At 35.3% G+C, this 24903-nt stretch overlaps 4 protein-coding genes across 4 annotated transcripts in view; 2 read left to right on the top strand and 2 right to left on the bottom strand.

Moving 5' to 3' along the window:
- The window catches only part of LOC308565024 (olfactory receptor 51B5-like), a gene marked incomplete at both ends in the record, with an annotated part of 340544 nt that overhangs the window by 93844 nt on the left and 221797 nt on the right, over positions 1 to 24903 (top strand). The window lies entirely within an intron of this gene.
- Positions 533 to 1495, top strand: LOC308564898 (olfactory receptor 52P1-like; the record flags this gene model as incomplete). Its single annotated transcript, XM_081153643.1, has 1 exon — positions 533 to 1495. The coding sequence occupies one exon, from the start codon at positions 533 to 535 to the stop codon at positions 1493 to 1495; it is 963 nt and encodes a 320-aa protein (XP_081009769.1).
- LOC308565138 (olfactory receptor 52A5-like) lies at positions 7529 to 8479 on the bottom strand (the record flags this gene model as incomplete). The annotated part of the gene is made up of 1 exon (XM_081153952.1): positions 7529 to 8479. The coding sequence occupies one exon, from the start codon at positions 8477 to 8479 to the stop codon at positions 7529 to 7531; it is 951 nt and encodes a 316-aa protein (XP_081010078.1).
- Positions 22464 to 23414, bottom strand: LOC308565141 (olfactory receptor 52A5-like; the record flags this gene model as incomplete). The annotated part of the gene is made up of 1 exon (XM_081153954.1): positions 22464 to 23414. One exon carries the CDS (start codon positions 23412 to 23414, stop codon positions 22464 to 22466), a length of 951 nt encoding a protein of 316 aa, XP_081010080.1.

The following is a 24903-nucleotide window of genomic DNA, read 5'->3' as shown; positions in this document are numbered from 1 at the left end:
TGATTGTTCTGTTATGCTCACTATGGATAAGAGTATTATTAAAATAATGATTGTTTTTTGAAAGAGCTGTAAATTATTGTGTGTGTTTATGCATGTGTATCCACACTTGATATCAATTTCCTTGAAAAGAAAACTTGTTTTTTTTCTCTAAAACTGTTTATATCACAGAATCCATACTGGCTTTCACACAATAATGAGGCTATTTATATTACCAATTGATCCTCTAATAGAAAATAAAAACTACAGTGTAGAATTGAATAAAATTTCAAAACTTAGGAAAAAATATCTAAAATAAGTGAACTCAGTCTTCTCATTTGCAGGTAAAGATGCTGAACCTAAGAATGGCGAAGTGATATACCTGATTATTGACAGAAGTTTAGGAAAAGAGTCAGCCCTTTAGGTAGGCTATTAAACTGTGTCTGGATTCCCTATTTGCTGGGCCATAGAAGAGTAACTCTGTCATATTGCTTTGCTCCATCAGGGATTTGACTGGCTATTTTATATCTGAGGATGCAACTTACTGAGTTTTAACATGACAGGCAATTCTACATATCACTACATCTCATCTTTCTTCCTGGTTGGTATTCCTGGTTTGCAAGATTTTCACTGCTGGATTGGCATTCCTGTCTGCCTACTGTTTGTCCTGACCCTGCTGGGGAACAGTGTAATCACTGTCACCATCAAACTAGAGCCAAGCCTCCACCAGCCTATGTATTTCTTCCTTTGCATGCTGGCAATGAATGACATGGCTCTTGCCTCTTCCACAGCCCCCAAGATGCTTGGTATCTTCTGGTTTGAAGCTCACATGTTTGACTTTAATATCTGCCTAGCACAAATGTATTTCATTCACACATTCTGCATAATTGAATCAGCCCTCCTAGTTGCCATGGCCTTTGACCGCTATGTAGCTATTTGCATCCCACTGCATTATACAACCATCCTGACAACACCCATGGTCATTAAAATGGGTCTGGGTAGTGTGACCCGAGCTACCCTTATGGTCTTACCCTGTCCTCTTCTCATTAAGAGGTTACCATATTATACCAGAAATGTCATCAATCATGCCTATTGTGAACACATGGCTGTGGTGAAGCTAGCCAGTGCCAACACTCACATTAACAGGGCATATGGAATATCAGTGGCCATTTCAGTGATGGTATTGGACCTGGGATTCATAGCCGCGTCCTATGTCAAAATCCTCCGGGCAGTCTTCCGGCTGTCTTCCCAGAATGCCCGCTCTAAAGCCCTGGGCACCTGTGCTGCCCATGTCTGCACTATACTTGTCTCCTACACACCTGCACTGTTTAGCTTCCTAACTCACCGCATTGGCAAGAAGGTACCTCCAAGCGTCCATATAATTTTTGCAAGTATGTACCTTCTGGTGCCCCCTACAGTCAATCCCCTGGTGTATGGTGTCAAGACTAAGCAGATTCGTGACCGAGTGATAGGTCTCTTCTTCCCAAACAAGAGCATTTCTGAAAAACGAAGTATGTAAATACAAACCCACGTTGGTAGGATCTGTTTCGTGAAGCACTGGTTCATTAACAATACTTGCAACCTTGTGCCCAGCATGCTATTTCTTGATTTAGCTGTGCCTTTTAGCAGAGATATTTGATATTATGCATTTATTTTTTTCGTTCTTTTAGAAATAAAGGAATGCCTCCTCATTGGACGCTTTCAATAACTGTTAGCGACAGTTGTTATTTATTATTGACATTATTTCATATTTTATATTTATTGATAATATTTTAATATATGGAAATGTGGAATGACTAGGCTAATTATTGTCACAATTTAAAGCTTCTCAATATATTGGACAATGAAATTTATGAAATCTGTTTTTTCCCCCCATTTCTATTTGTTAGATGCTCTGTTTAAAAATTCTCAAGTAACAAATATTATTTTCAAGTTTCTTTTTATTTGTTTTCGTAATAATGACAATTTTAAATAATAATTGCAGTGTATTTGTCTGTGTACTGAGCACTTTATATGTATTCACTCCTTTAGTCCACAAAACAATACTGTGAGATTCTCACTATATCAATTAGTGACTGAGACAGATAGGTTATGTAAGTTGCACAGGGAAGTAGCAACATAGAGTTTGAGCCCAGGTTCTCTGGCTTCAGAATACATGCTCTTTCCCATGCGATACTGTCCACCATGATGGAAGTTGTACCTTTATTGTTCACCTTAATAACATAAAAGCCTATTTTTAAAAATATTTTATATTTTATTCTCCTACATCTGATCTTTTTTAGATATTGTGGTAGATTTTCTCTAGTCTCCCTTAAACCCCTTGTACCTGATAAATTCTATTATAATATTCAAGGATTGCTTCTATTTTACTAGATAAACGTCCCACCAATGCAGCCTTTTATCATTATAACTATGATTTCCAAATTTGAGTAAAATTTCCAGTGTCACACTATCCTACTTACCAACACACTGTCCCCCCCCAACTCTTTAGTTTTAGAGAATATAAAATTTTGGTCACATTCATTAAGTGTTCCAACTGAAAACAATTCTTTCCTTAATAATATTAATTTTATCTTGCATGGAGCACAGGGGAAACTACTTTGGACATATCTATAAATGCTCTGTGCAATACATCCTTTTACTTTTAGTTCATTTCATTGGATGAGAGTTCACTGAGTTGCAAATTGATGATTTTTGACCAAGGCTGATAAATATTTTTCAAATATTTACTGAGCATTTGTGTGTTTTTTAATAAATTAATTCCTCAAAACTTTGGATTTTTATTTATTTTTTTGCTATAGAAATATTCTTTTTTATTGATGATTACATATGTATCCAACTAACTTTTATATGTCTTATATTACAAGTAGTGTGTTTTTTTACAATAATGTAATTCATTCATTTACTCAGTATATCTTGAGAGGTTTTTTCAGATATACTAGAGCTAGAGCTGTAGGGAGAGAAAATTCAAGTTCAAATATTGCTTCCATCAGTAGTAACTGGGTGAGTTTTATTTTTAAGATTGCAAATTGTGAGTTTTATCATTGAGTAAATGTAGAAAATAGTTGTTTATACTTTATAGTGTCACAGTAAGGATTAAGTGAGTTAATGAATGGAACACAATTATGGCAATGGTCAACAAAGTCTTCTTCCATACATACCAGTGTCAGTGCCAAAATAAGCATTGGAAATATGAAGAGCAATTAGCAAAAGTATTTTTCCAAATGCCTAAATGAGCTCCCAACTTGCTATCTCTACCCAGAGATCCTATTTATGTATTAAATGTGTCCCAAAGTCAATGCTTTGCACTTATTCACTCACTCAAATCACTCTGCAAAATTTCATCTCAGTGACTAACTCAAGTCACTGAAATCAGTAAGAAAGAATCAGTTAGTGCCCTAGAGTATTTATTAAATATCAGATATATTCTAAAATATATGAGAGCCCGGCTGGGAGTGGCTCAGCAGTTGAGCATCGACCTAGGATCCAGGCGATCAAGGTTCGATTCCCGATCAGGGCACATGCCTGGGCTGCAGGCTTGATCCCTAATGACTCTCTCATCATTGATGGTTCTGTCTGTCTCTCTCCCTCTCCTTTCCTCTCTCTGAAATCAATAAAGATATATTTAAAAAATAAAATAAATAAATAAAATATATGAGAAACAAAGGGGGAAGAAAGGTAAATGAATTAATTAAGTAAAAAGAAAAACAATCTGGCATCTGTTCTGGATAACATAGAAAAAGATACTATTTAATATAGTGTAGTTTAAAAATTGTGTAGATGATTATGGGACACCAAAAATAATACTGTGTCTGAGGAAAAAATCTAATTAAAACCTGTTTAAGGAGATGCCAAGAAAAAGCTGAGTTGAGTATTAAAGAATGATAGTAATATTACCAGGGTTTCCAAGTAGAGGTCACATCAGAATGGAAGTAAGTAGACATAGTAAGAAAAGTGAAAATACATCCCAAAGTCAGTAATATTATAAAAATAAAAGGAGATTAAAGCTTCAAAGAAAAACTATAATTAGAAAAGCAGCAGAGACATTCAATAAGGAAACATACGGTTGGTGACACTATGAAGGGCATTAGTCACCTTGAGAAATACAGGACAGCGTAACAGGAATGCTGAAAATACCCACACAATCTTATACACAATGAATAACCTTGGGTACAGGTAATAAATCAAGTTCAAAACCTGAACTTGATTTATTTTACTAAATGGCTACACTGTATTTTACACCCATAGAGTGTAATGTTACTCTTGATCAGTCACACAGAATATGAATATGTCAGTCCATGGGACAATCTATAGCACACAGGACAAATCCACCTTGCTGTTTCCTTCTGTGAATAAAACCTAATTGGAGTGCCACCGTATCCACTAATCTATCTGTTGTCTATGGAAGCTTTGGCCCCATACAGTAAATCCTCATTTAACATTGCCAATAGGTTCTGAAACTTTAACAGAAACAACATATAGTGAAACCAATTTTAACCTTAGGCTAATTGATATAAACAAGAGTTAAGTTTCTGTGTCACCTCATCAATGTTATAAGAACATGACATTGAAAGAAAAGACATTATTTGAGGACCTGCTGTAGTGGCAATTAAGACAAAGATCACATGATCAAAAATGCTTAAGGTATTTACTCTGTTCCTTTACAAACCATTTGCCCACAGATGAATAGGTGAAGTTCATATGATTTTTAAGCTGATAAAACTTATTTGTATGATACTTTGATGGTGAATAAACGACATTATGCATTTTTTAAAAACACAAAACTTTAAACCATAGAGTGGATCTTAAATTAAATATAATTATTTAGGATGTTGGAGGATTCCCAGAAGGATACAGACTGTAACAAAAAAGTCTAATTGTATGTCAGATGAATGAAATAACCTCACTGAAGGGAATGGTAGGAAAAGGCACTGACCTAAGTAACTTTGGAAATGAGTAGAGTGTTAACACTTAAGGCAAAAAGGCTGTCTGTAAACCTTTTAATCTAGTTGATAGAGCTTTTCTCACACCGGCAAGGACTAACATATCCTACAGGGTTTTACACTGGAAATTACCAGTTAAATAAATAAGGTAACAGATGGTTGAAGGTAGATGTTTCACTGTTGGAGGGGAAATTTACTGATAAACAAGAAGAGTCCAGAACAATTCAGATGATAACAAATTAAAGTGGCAGATATTAGTAAGCACTGAAAATTAGCTTAATTTAGATACAAAGGGTTACATATAGTAATATTTATTGATATGTTTATATAATAGGTTAGCACATACATAGGTTAGCATACACACAAAATGCCTTGCTCTGTCAGTTGAGAGAACAAAAAAGAAAGACAGACAGGTAGCAACAAGCATACCTACAGCCCAGTTCAGGAAATATCCAAGATGAGCCTGGAATACTTTTTAATGCCATAAGGTAAGTGCTGCACACACACACACACAGACACACACATACACACACACTACAATGTAGTATATATCAGAGAGAAAATGAAGCTCACAATGGTCAAATTGGAACAACTTGAGCAAAAAATACAGTAACATTGGATTATGACCTAAATTATAATAAAAATACTCATAAACTCACACTGATACAAATAAATTAATTGAATGAATTAATAAATAAGAAGAATAAACCAATCTGTCATGTAGAAGAATTCCAAATTTACTAAATTATGTAGCTACTCCTCAAAGGAGGTGGAACACAACTGTGGGCTGCATGTAATTACTTCACTCCAAAAAGTACAATATGGAAATGGGAATTAAAAAAACAATAACTTTCAAGTGGAAAAATCTGAAGAACACTAGCTCAGACAAACAATTAAGGTCAACATAAATGGTGAATAGATCGTGCTGATTTTATGTACACTTGATGAAATCAAAATGGCACTTTAACATCTATGATCTTCCTCTCAAAACACGTAATTCCATTCTAATAAAAATAACATCAGATGAATTTTAATAGAAGGATTTCCTATGACTACCCAATTAGTACTCTTTGATATTGTCAAGGTCATTAGAAACAAGGAAAGTCTCAGAAATTTACAGCCAAGTGAAGTGAATTGAGAAGCCCTCTCTGGTATATGAAACTGAGAACGTGTGTAGATTATATGACCTCTTGAATGAGAAGCACAAGCCACCCACATGACAGCAGGTAGCTCCCTAAGCATCTGAGCTCCCACTTTGGGGAAGTAAATACACCCACACAAATAGTTAACTGATCTTTGACAAAGGAGCAAAGACAATTTATGGAGAAACATTAGTATTTTCAACAAATAATGCCGAAACAACTGCATATCCACATGCAAATATACCCACAAAAATGGAAGTAGAGTCACAAACATCCATCACTTAAAGATCCCAGAAGATGAGGTGGGGGGTACAATAAGCTGGGGGAAGGGCAGGCCTCTGTCCCAGGTCACAAGCCAAGAGGAGATACAGAGCAGGGTAGCAAGTACATCTTACTTATAAGGTGGTTGGGATGGAGGTCACTAACTTCCCTGGGCTTAACTCTAATGATTATTTTCAAAGGTGCCCCAGGAAAACCAAAGTGGGAATTTATGGCTGGAATCCTAAACTCAAGTCATAATCTAAATGTCCAGGCTCAGGGTGTGAGCATACCACTGAAAATTGCCAGCAACTCAGAAAAACAAAAGTTGTTTTACTCAAAAGTTGTTTTTTCTCATCACAAGTAACTTGAGGAGATGTGACAACTAAATGCAATGTGGCATCCTGAATGAGATCTTGGGACAAAAATAAAAAAGGAAATCTGGTAAAAATTAAGAAATTTGAATAAAATATGTACTTTAGTTAATTATAACATATAAATATTGGTTCCCTAAATGTAACAAATATATTACACTAAGATAATAATACAACAAAACTGGGTGTGGGGGTCGATGGGAACCCTCAGTACTATAATATTCAAATTTCTATAAATCTAAATCTGTTCTAAAAATAAATACATGCTAATATTTTCATTTCAGTGGAAAATTGAACATCTGAAATTTCTTAGTACACAGATATCATAAGACAGAAAATAACTGAAGACTTGAATGGTGATGAAAAATTTAAAACTGATGAGGAAAAAGAGAAAGGCAATTACTGCAATAAAAACAAAACGAATGAAGTTGGTTCATTATCATTGGAATTCTCAGCTTCAAACTGAATTTATTCTATTTCTAAAGAACACCACAAACTTAATATTTTCAATCACAGGATAACAACTTACATTTAAGTGTGTTTTTAAAAACCTTTCCTCACTGAAAGATTGAGGAAAGAACTTCACTGTCTGAACAAAGAACAAGTAAGTGTTCATGATTCTGTCTTTTATGTCATCTATTGATGAATTAATTCCATATCCATAAAAACTAAAATTGTTGAAATGGCATTTAGAACTTTAGTGTCTTGAATGGAAAATTTTAATTCAATATTTTAGCACATAATGAATTTGAGAAAACAAATTCTGAATGCTGGTAAGAACAGTGGATTCTCTGAGTGATGTTTTGTTATATGATATAAATTAAGAAATAAGAAATCAAGAAGCATCCTTACAGTGGAAAATCTTGGACACTCGATCTCGAATCTCTTTGGTCTTCACACCATACACAATGGGATTGAGCAAAGGCGGGACAAGCAGGTAAAGGTTGGACAGAAGAATATGAATGTAAGGTGGAATATGGAAGCCAAACCTGTGTGTGAAGAAGGAGAAGAAAGCCAGGAGATAAAACTCAAGGAAGACACAAATGTGGGCAATGCAGGTGTTAAAGGCCTTGAGCCTGGCTTCCTTTTGAGGCAGACTGAAGACAGTTATAAATATTCGAATGTAGGACAGTGTGATGAAGATTATGTCAAAGCCAAGTATACTGAAGGCCACAAACAGCCCGTAGATCTTGTTGATTCGAATATCTTCTGCTGCCAACTTCACAATGGCCATGTGCTCACAGTATGAATGGGAGACCACAGTGGTCCTGTAATATTTCAGCCGGCATTTGATGAGGATGAGACATGGAGTTGCAAGGAGGGTTCCCCTGAGTGTCACCCCAACCCCAAGCTGAGTGAGAAGTCGGTGGGTAAAAATGGTGGCATGTCTCAGAGGATCACAGATTGCCACATAGCGGTCCAGGGCCATGGCCAGCAGAATACCTGATTCAATGGCCTGGAAGGTGTGGATAAGCCACATCTGCAAGAGACAGGCATCAAAGTTTATGTTCGGCAGGTGGAACCAGAATATTCCTAGCATTTTTGGCAGGATGCAGGTACTGAGAGCAATGTCTGTGGCTCCAAGCATTGCCAGGAAGAGATACATGGGCTCATGGAGGCTGCGCTCAGATTTGATGATGACCAGGAGCAGGGAATTCCCAAACAGAGCAGTGATGTACATGGCACAGAAAGGAATGCCAATCCAGCACTGAACAGCCTCGAGACCAGGGATCCCAATCAGAGTCAGCACCGAGGGCATGAAGACTGTGCCATTGAGCTTGAGCATGATGGCTTAGAGCGCCCTGGTTTCGAGCTTCTCGTCTAAGGTGGCAGTGTGTGCTGTCTATCTTCAGCTTCTATTCTCAACTAGATTTATAGAAATTTTTAGAATCAGAAGTTGAATGTGACTTTAAAGGGCATTTTGTCGAGCATCTATGTTTACTGGTGATGTAAGTCCTGGGATGCATATATAAGCATGCAAAATTTATTATCTCTTTGTCTGTCTCTCACTCACATACACACACACGAGTATACAAATACATGCACCAGTCATATGCCAAGATTACCCACTCACAACTAATGTTGCATGTGCATTTGTGTTGAAAAATATTAATTTGGCTTTATAACAGGTTTAGGAACTTAATATGCATTTCATATAATAATTTTTATTTTACTCAAGAAGCATTCACAGGCTGTCATTTAATCTACATTAAATAAAAATAGAAAAAAGGGGAACATTCACTATTTCAAGCAATACTCTTGACCTGGCAAATAGAAATTCATAAGCTAGTGTCCCTCACTTTAAAGACCACACTCTATTTGTGCAATACATTATTACAATAAAAAGTTAAATATCTCTATGCTCTAGAGAGGAAAACAGTATCATTATGATGTCACTATTGCCAACTTGATATATAGATGCAATGTAATCCCAGTCAAATCCAGGCAGCTTATTTTGTGTAGATGTACACATTGTTTTTTAGTTTATTTGGAAAGGAAAAGACTCAGAATAGCCAACACACAATGAAGAACAGTGGAAGAACTGACACTATAATTGACTTACTATAGGGCTTCAGTAATAATCAAGGCAGTGTGGTGGTACAGAATTGATAGTAGACAAGTTGATCAGTGGAACAGAATTGAGAGCCCACAAATAAACATACACACAACTATACACATAAACACACAAGGATTTAAAATAATTTTCCACTAAGATTCATTTAAATTATGGGTAATGTTTACAGATTCTTTTCTCTCTCTAGCCTGAGAATGAAAATGTTTGGTCTCTAGGGAAACTGTCTTCTTGCCCTTCACTTTCTTAGGTATTTTCTATTACCTCTAACAGAACCATTTATCTGTGACCACATCATGCAAGAGTTAGGCCACCTGAAGTTTTATTCTGAAGATGACTTAATACCTACGGAAAAGCTGATTTTCACTCTGATGAGAATTTTTAGGTCTTAGTGTCAGAGAATCTTATACATAAAAAAGACTCAAACTCCTGACATTCTTTATATGATTCATTTAAGAACTGTCTATTTTGACCTCTTGGTTACCTTTTGTGCTATGAATTTCATCAGGAAGTAAACATTTGGGGAGTCAGCTCAAATTTTTACAAAATAGAGAGATAAACCTATTAAGTGACTGCTTTTCCAAATAGACTATAGAACTGTAATTTTACCCAGAATGGAGTTTTACTTTTTACTTTTGTTGGTTTCTTCCTTCAGTAGGTTGTGCAAAATTTGTTTCAGAGGCATCATGAAGCTCCGATTGTAAATTAGCCAAAAATGCAGCCTACTAACTCCCTTAGTCCTTAAAGGTTGTGGGGGGGTTTTAATTAAATTTGGGGGGACATTGGTTTATAAAACCAAACAAGTTTCAGTTGCACAACACAAAACATCATCTGCACACTGCATTGTGCGCTCATTGCTTCAACCAAAATCTCTTTCTGTCCCCATTTTGCCCCCCTTTGCCCACTTCCACCTACTGCCCACCCCCTTTCCCTCTGGCTATCACCACATTGTTGTCTGTGTCTATGTGCTGTATAAATGCGGGGGGGGGGGGGTTCCTAATCCCTTCTCTTTCTTTCATCCAGTCTCCCAAAAGCCCGCCCTTCCGGCAGTTGTCAGTCTGTTCCATGTATCCATGCCTCTGTTTCTATTTTGTCTGTCAGTTTATTTAGTTCATTAGATTTGGCTTAAAGGCCTTAAATCTAAAGGGTCTTTTTTGTTTGCTTATTTGATTTGTTTTTAAATTCACCACTCATCCTTGCTGATTAGGAACATGCCAATCATTCTATGTATCTGTCATTCATTCTCACACCCTTATAATTATCATGAATATGAGGCCAGTAATCTTATGTCACCATCATTACCTCTTCAATCATGCAACATTCCTTTGTATAATTCCATCCAGGTAAGTCACTTTCTCACCATCAATGCTTAAAACTCATCTATCCTGTATTTCTCCCCAGAGAAAGTTATTGATCAATATCCCTATCTAACTCAATTCTTCTAACATTTTTGTTTCTTCTGGATTGGTGTTGATATATCATCCCAAAATATTTTTAAGGTTTTTTCTCTCTTGGCAGTATATAGAATTTAACTTGACAAATGAGATTATTGGCTTTTAAATTACATTCCTCTAAATTTTTATAACATGAAAAGGTAAATAAAAAGATATAGTATTTTTTGTAATTAGAACAGAGAAAGCAAGTTAAAAGAGACAAACGTTTCTGTACTTGGATTTTATTTTTCTGCCCTAGTAAGAACACCAGTGTACTTACTACCTTTTTTAAAATTTATTTTTATTGTTGAAAGTATTACAGATGCTCCCCCCCCCCCCTTTTAATGATCAGGATGAGGAAAATAGGTGTTCTGTTTTATTGTGTTAATCTCCATGAATAAAAGCTTTCATTCATGTTTCACATTGATTATCTCTTCACAGGACTATAACATGAACTTTATGAAAATTTGTACAACAGATACTACTCATACATAAATTACTTATCATAACCTTGAATTCGCACAATTATCTCATTTTTATTTCCAGTATATTGTAGTCACATTATGTTTTTTTGTATTCAAAACCATTATCCCTTCTTCCTAGGTTTATATGATTTTCTCTCTTATTATTCATGGCATAGGACATTGGCTACTTCAGATTTTGACATATTTTGTTATAGCAAAAGCATTTGATTTCCTCCTGGCAATAATCTCTATTTCTAATCTTATTTATAGCTACAAGCCTGACATCAATAAACTCCGACTTGTATTTTTTAAATCAATTTAAGCATATTTAAAACCACTTTAACTGATAGCTTGTTTCCATCTACAACTCCAAGTTCATATTTCTGGGGGAAAATAAAAATGATCTATTAACTAAACACAATTAACTTTTTATGAACTCTTCTCATTTGATAGCTGTGTAGCTCATGACATTTTCTCTCCTTAAATATAAACATATATTTAATCACACTCCACTCCTGTTGTTCCTTATGCCTTAAATACCTTCCCTTTTTTCCTTTGTTCAATTCCCTGTACACTGTTAACACCATAAATTCTTTGGACAACTACCTTCATCTCCATGATTCTCTTTCTTCCTATTCTAGATGCCTTTTCCAGGCAATATTGCCAAATCCCACAATTACACTGATCGCTGACAAAGAGTAAATAAATTTTGCCTTTCCATAAATCTAATTTGATGACAGAATTCATGTAACCAATTGCCATTTAAACAGTTCCACCTTATGAAAAAGAAATAAATTAGATTTGAAATTTCTTTTAGTTAAACTCACTTTTCTCGTTGTTGGCAGTCACTCTCTTCCCTTTCCCCCTGATTTGTTTACCCATAGAGTAGGCAATATGTACCCTGGCATGTTTGGAAAGGTAACCCCAGCCCTTAATTCCAGTTTATATATACTTAACTTGCCAACAAACTGAAGATGTAAAATGACTCATAGGATTGTTCAAATTGGGAAAAATGTTAGTTTTATGGGAGTCAGTTTTTACCTTTGGTAATCCCTCCTTAAGTCTCTGTCCCTCAATAAGTCACTTTATTCTGTCTGTCTTTGTCTCTGTCTCACTCTCTCTCTTATTTTTAAAATGTTTTTAATATATTGTTTGATTTTAGAGAATGAGGAACAGGAGAGAAAGAGAAAGAAACCTTAATTTGTTTTACTACTTATTTATGCATTCATTGGGAGATTCTTATATTTGCCCTGACTGGGTATTAAACCCAAAACCTTGGCATAAGGGAACTACACTCCAACCAACTGAGCTACCAGGCCAGTGTCTCTCTCTCTCTCTCTGGCTCTTGCTCTCGCTCTTATTCTCATTTTTAGCTCTATCAGTCCAATTTAGGCAAGGCCAGTATGTTTCTCTTTCTACTTATGCTACATGGTGGGTGGCCTCATTGTGAAATGGCTTTGGCTGGATGGGAAGTTCTTCTACTTCAGTGAGAAGTATTTTAAAAACTTATTTTTGCCTGATGTTCTAATATTCTGATTTAACTTAGCTTCACTAATCATGCAGCCAATATATCTCAGTAGGTCAGGACAGCTATAACGAGATCTATTACTGTGTGTAATTTTACATGAGAAATAATTCTCATTTCTTAAAAAAATGAATAACCTAACAATCCTTCAAACCTAGACATACATTTAGTGACTAAATGCTTAGCATAGATGAGACACATTATAGTATGTAATATCAACATTATTTCTTTGGCTACTTTTACCTTAACCCCACTGTAAACTTATTATCACTCATATGAAAATATACCTTAGAATTTTAAAAAATTATATCCTATAATTTTTCTTATACTTTTCCTTGCTTATCACCTTTTGTCCTTTACCTGCTTTAATAAAGATCTGAAGAGCTTCGTTATGGATAAGAGAAGAAAATAAAAGTGAAAAATGCTCATTAGTCCAAGAGGTACTCATGTCCTTGATCAACTTTTAACAACTGAATTATTATTTCTCTATAAGTATTTCTGCTCAGAGTCACTCCTTATGAATAATTATAATGTTCTATTTCCCCACACTCCCTTTAAATCCTTTTGAAATAGTTCTCTATCTAGATCCTAGAAGGACCTATGAGAACATATACTCACAAGTTTAATTCTCCAGCCTTCTTATGTGTATTTACCTACCCAGTGGTATAGTTATAAACAGTGTAGTTAAAAGCATGCAGTTATAAACACATCATTTGCAATGAGACAAATATAGTATCAGCAGTTGGGCAAGGCTATGATGCAATTCTTTTGAGAAATGGAAAAGTGCTGAGTCTTATTCCCTGTGAGCAACACAATTTAGTCTACCTGCTTTTAAAAATCTTTTGGAGTGACAATGGAATACAAAAACAAATCCAGCCTGGCCAATGTGGCTAAGTAGTTGAGCATTGTCTTATGAACCAGGAGGTCATGGTCCCATTCTTGGTCAGGGCACATGCCTAAGTTGCAGGCTTCATCCCCAGTAGAGGGATTGCAAGAGGCAGCTGATCAATGATTCTCAGCATTGATGTTTCTATCTCTCTCTCTCTCCCTCTCTTTTCCTCTCTCTGAAATCAATAAAAAAAATATTTTAAATAAATAAATAAATAAAATAAATCCATTAATCTTATAACCAGTACCCTTCTAAGAGTGCCATGGAAGTGCCCTGCTGCACATTATAGAAAATGGAATGTTAGTCCATGTTTTCAGTTAGTCATTGTATTCAGGCAGAATTTTGTGTAAGTGAAAAATAAATTTTTTAAATAATATTTAGATGAGATATTATGCATAAATATCTCATCTAAATATTGCATGAATAAAAGTAAGTATTCTCAATGAGAATAATTTGATGTAATCCAGAATTTGCAAGGTGGTCCTCAAAGAAGGATATGAAATTCAGCTGAAGAACTGGGTGCAGTTTTCAGGGCTAGCAAGATTAGTCCTAAAGGACATGTGGTATTGTTTGAAGATGTTTTGTGGGATTTGAGGAACCAAAGTTGTTAAGACCTTGCAGCAAATGCTCGTGATGTGTACCATCAGCTGGGCTTAGAGTCAGAGAGTCAGGAAATTTCAATGATACCCACATCACTGGGTTCTACAGCATTACCAATCCATAGATTGATCACATTGTTTCCTACCTTCAAGGCAGTTTTCATCTAGTAGGAGAAGAATGATATAGACACAAAGAAAATTTAGAACATTAAGGCCTTAAATACAAAAAAAAAAAAAAAGTAGCTCACATGATAGACTCAAGAAAACTGAAATGGAATTTGACAAATCTATAGAGCCACAGAACTGAGTGTTCTACCTTATGATAATGCTTAGAATTTGCTTGGTGGGAGGATGATGATGATATAATTTAGGGTCACTGATACTGGAGAATCTGAGATGGCCTTTGACCAGGCCACCTTAGAAGATAAAGTGCTAGAGAATACAACTGTAACACAGGCACATACACATATATATTACATAAATTGTGTCTACATTTATTTTTTTATGTAACAACACATATTGAAAACCAGGAGGCTCACTCAGGTCTTTAATAGAAATCTCAAACTACAAATTTCATTCTACTTTTGTCCTGTATGGTATATGTAATTTTCACCCCAAAGTAAGGAACAGGCCTCCCACTAATCTCAGTTTTCAGGTTCATCACATCTAACAGGCATTCAATATTTTAAAGGGCTGATATAAGGATAACACTATGTAATAAATGGAATTTTGTTATTGTATTTATTCAATAAAAAATTTTTCTGTATATACCAGTGTCAGCACCATACTAGGCATTGGGGATATGAAGATGGGTTAGACAAGGTCTTTTCAAGATCTTATTTGTAACTGTCAAGAAGATTGGTGACCTTGAGGGTTGTATTTCCTTTATTAAACATCAACATAAGTGGTGTTTTGGGCATGTGTTTCCCCAGGCAGGCCATCCTTCGAAATCCCTTCTCTCAGTGAGTACCACGCCAAGCCAATCAAACCAATAAAAGAGAGTCAGTCCAGGTCATTGAGTATTTATTAAGAGCCATATACATGACAAAAAGTTCAGTGACACTATGTGATAATTATTCATTATTAGACATCAAAGGTAATGCCCAAAATTATAGATAAATTTTAATAAAATATTGTTTGAACTGTGCAGACCACCATGGATTTTAAAAAACAACAACAATGAACACAAAAGGAAACCTCAGTTAAGGCATCTTGGAAAAGACTTCAAAAAGAGTCTGAAAATAAATATTGTTCCACCAAATAGGAATCAGGGGCAGGGCCTCTGGGGAGAGAATATATCACAATGCGTGAGATGAGAAAAAAGTAATGGAAATGGATGCATCCCTTGAAGCGAGTAATGCCTTAAAAGAAAAATAATTTAAAGGTCCAATTGGAAAATTTCTCACTTTTGACACACTCTACAGAGATCTTTGATAAACTTTGGAATTAAAAAGGACAGTGCAGTATTCATGTGAAAACCCCACACAATTCTGTGCAGAACGGATGACCCTGACTCCACGTGGAAAAGCAAGGCCCAAACCAGAGCACGTTAACATAATGAAAGTGCTGCTTTTTGCCCCTATAGCCTGTCATTATACTTCATCCGCCACACAGAATGTGACCACGTCAGTCTCATATCTAAGAATACGATGTGAACATATTCTAATCAGGAGATAGTATAAAGAATGAGGGAGAGGTTCTAACCCCACATCTCTAAATATTCGAAGAACTGTCATTGGCCACCAGTTGGCTGTATCACTAGGACATAGTCACTAGTATTCCTGTATAGTTTATAATACAAGAATCTGCACCTGACCTTGATGTTTACGTTTTCTAAGTGAGGTTTCTACAAGAACCATTGTTTGCTAACCCACAAAAACATTTAGGGTAAAACCCATTTAACATTAAAGTTAATTAACACTAATGCAAGCTTCTCTATAGGAAACTACATGTGATAATTATATTGGAAATTAGTTCCAGGGAAACACAAAAATTACAAAACCATGAGCATAACTTTGAAAAAAATATAGTCTTCCCTGGCCCGTGTGGCTCAGTTGGTTGAGCCATGCACCAAAGGTCATCAGGTCCATTTCCAGGCAGGGCACATGCCCAGGTGCGGCTTTGGTCCCCAGTCAGGGTGCATATGAGAGGCAGCCTATGAATATTTCTCTCACATCAATGTTTCTCTCTCTCTTTTCCCCTTTTCCTTCCTCTCTCTCTCAAATCAATAAAAATTAAGTAAATAAATAAATAAATAAATAATAAATAAAAATATTGTCTTACTTGTATAACTGTTTTCCTTCTGAGCTATAATTGTAAAACTTGCTATTTCAAAAATAGTCTCTCTGTCATTTTAATTGCCACTATAATCCTGGATAACTTGCAGTATTTTGTTAATCAGTTTAAGAGGTTTTTCACAACATTGCTGTAAACCTTTGCATCTACATCTTTTTAAAGCTTATTTTTTTCTGAAAAAGAAATCAAAATGAAATTCTACCCAAATACAATGAACTCTTTAAAGAACACTCTGCGTTGATATTTGTGCAGTGTTTTACATAATTTTCTTTTTAAAACACATATTTTGTTTCTATAATCACACTCTATCCTGTTTTTCTCCCTGTCTCAACACACCTTCCTTTGTTGCTCTCTATCTGATTCCTTTTATGTTGTTGATGCTATGAATTCCATTGAGGACCATATTTTTCTCCGTGGTTCTCTTTCCACTCACGTTATATATCCCCTTGCCCAGTAATATTACCCAGTCCCATAGTATCAGTAACCACTGGCTAAGAGTAAATAAACATCACCTCTACATAAATCTGACCTGAGCACAGGACACATATACTAAACTGCCTTTTAAACAGTTCCATCTTGGTGAAGCGACTCCACTTCAAGGAGCAGGGACAAGTAGTAAAAAAAAAAAAAGGGGGGGAGGAGGTTTAAATGAAAGTGTGTACTTAATCCCATTTGCTGGTCAAATAGCCAATATATCTCAGTAGGTTCAGGACTCCTATAAAGAGACCTTTTATTATATGTAATTACATATGGGGGAGATCTCAATTTCTTTGGAAGAAAATTGGGTAGTCAATCATTTCTTCAAATCCAGTCATACATTGAGTGACTAAATACTCAGCAATAGGAGACACAATTTTCATGTGCTATTAAGATTACTCATGACTTTCACTTAATCAGCCTTACAAGCCTGGTAGTCATAATAAAGTGCATGCTAGAATTCTGTAAACTGATTTAGAATTCTACAACAATTTTCTAATACTTTCTGTGCTTCTAATGCTTCCGTTAGGCTTTCTCTGCCTTAGGTGAAACCCTGACAACTAAAGTATTCTCCTTTTAGAACTTCCTAAGAGTGACTCCTCACGCATAATTATAGGGTGCAATTTCCCACAGTCCTCATAGATTCTTCCTAACATTTCTCTGTGTAGATCTCAGAATCACCTAGAAAAGCATATACTCACAACCTCAATTCTGCATTAACATGTTAAAACAGTCCTACATGTAGTTAAAAAGAAATTGTTTTCAATGAGTCAAGTAGAGGACAAATGTAATAGCAGTTGGGCAAGACTATGATGCAATTCTCCTGAAGAACGGTGTTAATAGAAAACATGTCAAGAGATGTCATCATATGCAATATAATATTTTTTTAGCTTTCAATGACTTCTAAAAATTCCTCTCTGGGAAGAGGAAGCAAGTGCAGATTCCAGGGCTCCATCCCTAGTATACTGAGAGGCTCATGATTTAATTTCATGAAGCTGAAAGAAAGAAGTGGAAGTAGCATGCCCTCATAACAAGAGCTAATCTAACCACTTGAGATTCCTATTAGACCCCATGGATTTTCTTCTGTTTAACTCTGTAATAACATTTCTATCTTTTATGAAAACAATTATTCTTAGAATTGTTAAACTATCATATATAGTATTAAAAAGTAAGGGAAATATAGGATCAAACAAATGGTAACAAATATGTGTATTCAATTCAAAAGCTTTAACTTTCTAAGCACTTGTTAATTTTCAAATGTTATTCTTTGATATCCTGACTTTGCATTTCTACAAAAGTCAAGTATCAACCAAGTCAACTGTAAGTTTTTATAAAGTTTTCATAAATATAGGAAATTATTTTAAAACATGCATGAACATCTGGATTTTTATTGTACCTAGAAACAAAAATAAATTCATTTTCACTTTTTTTCCACTAACGGCCAATGAAAACTTGTTCTTCAAATATGTTTATATGTCCAAGTATGACTTTTCTTTCATAAAACACACCAAAAGACACTGTTCAAAATTTTCTGTCTCCACTGCTTTATAATGTTATAAGAAATTAAAGACACTGTGAAGCATAGTGCAGAATCTTTCCAGAGTTTTGACTGTTTTCCCAATCTTTTATTGAAATATATTTGAAATAGTAATCTAGCAGGTCAAAAACAAATGAATGTTGTGCTATATTTGAGGTTTTTTAAAATATTCAGTTTAGTTTTATACAGTCCCATTTATTTTTACATATTTTAACAGTTTGTATACTATTTATCTGAATAGTCCATACCTCTCTCAGAGTGTCATGGAGATACCATATTGAACATTTGGGAAAATGGAAGTTTAGGCCATGTTTTGGTTTGATTAACATATTTAGGCATAAAGTTGTGTAAGTGAAAAATAAAAGATAACTTTTTAATATTTTGGTGAGGTAATATTTAAAAGTGGATGAGTAAAGCTAAGAATACTAAATGACAATTAGTTTTATTCAAAATGTTCAAAACTATGCCATCTTAAAGTCCCTCGAAATGTACATGACAACTCAGCAGAGGCAGAAGATACAGTTTTCAGGGTTGACAAGGTTATTCCTGTAGGTGTTGTGATTAGCAAATATATTGTGAATTTTGGAGAACTAGAGTTGTTAAGACCTTGCAGCAAATTTGGTGGTGTGCAGCATCAACAGAGTGCGCTATTGGTGAGGTAGTGCTTTTCCAATGAGGCCCCATGATTTCTTTTTTTTTTTAATACAGCACTGAAAACACGAAGGTAATTTATTTATACGGTGTCTCTATCTTCAAGGCAGTTTCCATCGACTTTGAGAAGATATAGTCACAAAGAAAGTGCATGATATTAAGGTGCTAAATCTAATAATACTAGTTCCTAGGATAAACTCAGGATCAAGAGAATGAAGTTTGAAAGCCTTTCTACTTTGTGAAGATTAGAATTAGAGTGATGAAGGCACTGTGTAGGTTCATTGCTGTTGGGAAATCCCTACTCAAAGTACCTCTCAGTGGACAAGGGTGTAGCAAATATGGACCCACATTCACACCCACACAACACACATTCTCGCTTGCACACATTACATACATATATATGTAGTTATTTCTCTATCAACATATATAATGAAAACCTCAAGTGTTAACTGATATTTTTCATTGAAAAACCCGAAGACAGGGCTTATTCTACTTTTCTCATTTGTGATATTTGTAATTTCCATTGCAGGGGTGAGCAACAGGCCCCTGATTAATCTCAGTTTTCAGGCTCGTCTCTCTAACATGAGTTAAATACTTTTAGGGTTTATATAAGAATAACATTGGATTAATAAACAGATTTTTATTATTGTATTTATTGAACAAAATCGTATTCTTATATATCACACCACCAGTGCTATAAGAGATACTGAAGATAGAAAGCTGAATTAGACAATGTCTTATTTTTAAATCCCTTTGTATAGCTCCCAGTTCAATACTTATATTAAGAAATTCTGTTATTTATTACATATTTCCATAAGTTCAGGGTATTTTCGCATGTATTTTCTCATTTAAATCATCATTCAAAATAAATTCATTATCTCATAGAATAACATACCTCTTTTCAGAGACCAGTAAAAGAAAAAATGTCAGTCATAGAGTATTTTTATTGTCATACATATGTCAAAGTGTTACAAGACACAGTAATAAAATTTAAATTACTAAATATACACCATAAATTTCTAATTCTAAAGATACATTTTACATGTCTTTTTAAAAAAATATATGTTTTTTATTGATTTCAGAGAGAGGAAGGGAGACGGATAGAGAGAGAAACATAGATCGGCTGCCTCCTGCATGCCCCCTATTGGGGACTGAGCTCGAAACCTGGGCATGTGCCTGACTGGGAATCTAACCGGCCACCTCCTGGTGCATGGGACAATGCTCAGCCAACTGAGCCACATCAGCTGGGCTAAAGATATATTTTAATATAATACAGTTTGGAAGCTGTATAAACAACTTTGAGCCCATGAGGAAACTTCAGTTAAAGCACTCTAGAAGAGATGCCAAGAAAAATCTGAGCTTAGTCTTCAAGAATAAAGATGGCTTCACCTTATAAAGAATAATAAGTCATCCCTAGTAGATAAAACATCAAAATAAGAGTGAGAAAACAATAAAAAGAGAAACACCTTCAGAAGTGAATAAAGTCTTAAAATAAAAATGAGAAGAGACCATCAAGGAAAAAATTACAATTAAATATATAACAAAGATGTTGTCATTATGGAGATCATGGTCACATTTGGCATCATAAGATGGTGAATACATTGTAATGATGAGAACCTCACACAATTTTGTGTAGAACAGATGACTCCACATGAAAACTCTATTATAAGCCTGAACACATTAGTATGAGGAAACCGCAACTTTCTGCCTTATGGCCTCTGACAGTGCACTTCATCAGCTACGCTAAATGGCAATCTGGCAAATTTATATTACAGAACATTATGCAAACCTATACTAACCAGGAAATAGAATATAAGTGAAGAAAGGAATGAAAATACACCTCTCCCAATATCCCAAGTGCTATCATTTGCTATCAGGTGACTGTATATTAGGCCAAAGTCACTAATCTCCCTGCATATTTGCCTGTATGAGCCTGCAACTGTCCATTATATTTAAACTCTATATTTAAGGTCTTTACAAGAATTGTTTTTCTTAAATCCACAAACACATTTACAACAATACTTATTTAAAACAAAGGTCTAATAAACTTTATTGCCCATTTCTAATATATATACCCATGTGTGACTATTATTTTAGATATTACTTACAAGGAAACACACAAAAAAACAATAAAACAATGAATATAAGTAAAATATGTATGTTCTCCCATATAGAACCAATTATTTCTGCTTGAATGATAGTTATAGAATTTGCTTTTATTTTAAAAAATTTACTTATATATGAGATCAATTATATTATCATATAATTGAAGTACAAACTGGACTTTGAATGAAAGACAAACCATAAAGTAGATATGAAATCTCAATTTTACATCTTTTAAATGTGCTATGTAAATATTTTGTGGAAAAGAAATAATTATAAATAAATTTCAACAGGCAAATTATAAATCCACTTAATTTTCAATTGATCATCACACAGTAAAGACTTTACAGCTTTAATGATAAAGATGATAATGAGTATGATCATAAACAATTGTACACACAATTTTGTTTCATATACATCAAATTCTAACATTTTATGCTATTTCTTATGCAGTGGTATCAATGTCACTTGGTATTTTTATTTTTTATTTATTTATTTATTTTAAATATATCTTTATTGATTTCAGAGAGAGGAAAGGAGAGGGAGAGAGAGAGATAGAAACATCAATGATGAGAGAGTCATTGATCGGCAGCAGCCCACAACCGGGGCATGTGCCCTGACTGGGAATCAAACCCTGATCGCCTGGATCCTAGGTCGATGTTTAACCGCTGAGCCACGCCTGGCCGGACAACACTTGATATTTTTAAAGAGGCTAAAATAATATTTAGTTGTGCTTCTGGCGAATATATTTTAATAAAAGCTAGGCCTGGCTGGACATGGTTCAGCAGTTGAGCATCCACCTGTGATCCAGTAGATCTCGGTTTGATTCCCAGTCAGAACACATGCGTGGGTTGCAGGCTTGATCCCCAATGGGGGGAATGCAGGAGGCAGCTGATCAATGACTCTCTCTTCATTGATCTTTCTCTCTCTCCCTCTCCCCTCCTCTCTCTGAAATCAATAAAGATATATTTTAAAAATTAAAAAGTAAATAAAAGCTGCTTTAACTACAAACAAAACTTCATAACTTTTTATGATTAAATATATGTTCCAAATAATTCTGAATCTGAAGCAAAAATTATTTAAGGAATCATAGTCTTATTGTCCCTAATGTAAACCTAGAACTTTATATTTTACCACACGATGCACTTTATAAAGCACAGAATCTCACTTAAAACTAGTGTTTCACATGTAAAATTTTTATTTGAATAAAAAGATTAATAAGAAATCAAGAAGCATCCTTACAGTGGAAAATCTTGGACACTCGATCTCGAATCTCTTTGGTCTTCACACCATACACAATGGGATTGAGCAAAGGCGGGACAAGCAGGTAAAGGTTGGACAGAAGAATATGAATGTAAGGTGGAATATGGAAGCCAAACCTGTGTGTGAAGAAGGAGAAGAAAGCCAGGAGATAAAACTCAAGGAAGACACAAATGTGGGCAATGCAGGTGTTAAAGGCCTTGAGCCTGGCTTCCTTTTGAGGCAGATTGAAGACAGTTATAAATATTCGAATGTAGGACAGTGTGATGAAGATTATGTCAAAGCCAAGTATACTGAAGGCCACAAACAGCCCGTAGATCTTGTTGATTCGAATATCTTCTGCTGCCAACTTCACAATGGCCATGTGCTCACAGTATGAATGGGAGACCACAGTGGTCCTGTAATATTTCAGCCGGCATTTGATGAGGATGAGACATGGAGCTACAAGAAGGGTTCCCCTGAGTGTCACCCCAACCCCAAGCTGAGTGAGAAGTCGGTGGGTAAAAATGGTGGCATGTCTCAGAGGATCACAGATTGCCACATAGCGGTCCAGGGCCATGGCCAGCAGAATACCTGATTCAATGGCCTGGAAGGTGTGGATAAGCCACATCTGCAAGAGACAGGCATCAAAGTTTATGTTCGGCAGGTGGAACCAGAATATTCCTAGCATTTTTGGCAGGATGCAGGTACTGAGAGCAATGTCTGTGGCTCCAAGCATTGCCAGGAAGAGATACATGGGCTCATGGAGGCTGTGCTCAGATTTGATGATGACCAGGAGCAGGGAATTCCCAAACAGAGCAATGATGTACATGGCACAGAAAGGAATGCCAATCCAGCACTGAACAGCCTCGAGACCAGGGATCCCAATCAGAGTCAGCACCGAGGGCATGAAGACTGTGCCATTGAGCTTGAGCATGATGGCTTAGAGCGCCCTGGTTTCGAGCTTCTCGTCTAAGGTGGCAGTGTGTGCTGTCTCTCCTCAGCTTCTGTTCTCACTTAGATTTATAGAAGTGGTTGAATGTAATTTCAAATGGCATTTTGTGACACATACTCATTTTGAAGGGGCATGGAGGTACTCACTTTTATTTCAAGGAATGCAGATCCAGGCTCCCTGGATGATTGCTCTCAGGTTTCAATCTCGCCTCTATTTTTTCTCTTCCATCCCTTTCTCCTTCTGTCTTTTTCTCTCTGTGTTGTGTCTCTCTGTTTCTGTCTGCATCTCTTTCTCTCTCTCTCTCTCTCTCTCTCTCTCTCTCTCTCTCTCTCACACACACACACACACACACATAAGCACACACATACATTTAGACAGTAACAGGCACATATACTCTCACTATAGAGAGACCACGACTCTCAGAAATGTGAGGACATATGGTTGTGTAATGCCATTTAAAACCTGTTTCTTCATATATTAGTTTGGTGTTCTTTGTTAATTGAATATAGATACATATAGTGATATACTGACGTGTTAGCAAATATTTTTTTCTGTTTCCTTACCCAATAAACAATTAGTCAAGATCAGACAGAAAGAAATGAAGGGAATACTCAGTATTTCAAGTGCTATAGTAAGCACTGGGCCAGTAAAACTCGAGTAGGGTCCTTAATGTCGAGGAGACATTGGTCTACTGGGCAATGGCACATTATAGGTGTCATGTTAAAAGTATGGGTATCAAGCATGCAAAAGTGGTGTGACACAGCATTTTGACCCTATCTTCATTCTGGAGATAGGTGTTAGGAAATTTTTCTCCAGAAACTTGGGTACAATGAGATATTTTAGGGGTAAAAAAAATTATGTATAAATAAAAAATTTTAATGAAAATTTAGAACCACAAATGTTGATATGGAAAAATTTTATTTGATAAAATAATGGTCAAAAAGTAAAAGTTGCTATGTCATTTATTTCTCCAGGAAATTTTATTATTATTAAAATCTGATCAATAAATAATACCTTTATTTGAAAATGTGTACAGAAAAAAAAGACTGATCTTATCACTATTATTTTAGTAAAATACCTCATAAATTATCAACACAAGGAATAAAAATATTTGAAATACACTATAATACTGACTAGGTAAATATATGAATTCAGGGGGATTCAATTTATGTTATAATTTTTGATAAAAAATTAAATAACCAGTTTTTATATATTTCATAGAGGCTATTCTTCGCTCCAATGCGGTAAAAGGTCCCTAAATTCTCATCTAACCTAACCTTGGAAAAGTTATAAAAAATAAAGTTTTCCTGGACAAGGTTATACATAAATGTGCTAAAATAATGCAGTAAATTCAAATTATTTGGAATTATCCTGTTTTAAAAAGTGTGGTGATTTTCCACATCCTCAATGTATCTCTTTCCTATTTTATTTCTCCTTCACTGCCTTTCCAGTACAAGGTGAAGTATTACCC

This window comes from Miniopterus schreibersii (assembly GCF_964146895.1).
Source record: "Miniopterus schreibersii genome assembly, chromosome: 12".
Lineage (NCBI taxonomy): Eukaryota > Metazoa > Chordata > Mammalia > Chiroptera > Miniopteridae > Miniopterus > Miniopterus schreibersii.
This window is presented reverse-complemented; position numbering and strand designations above follow the sequence as displayed.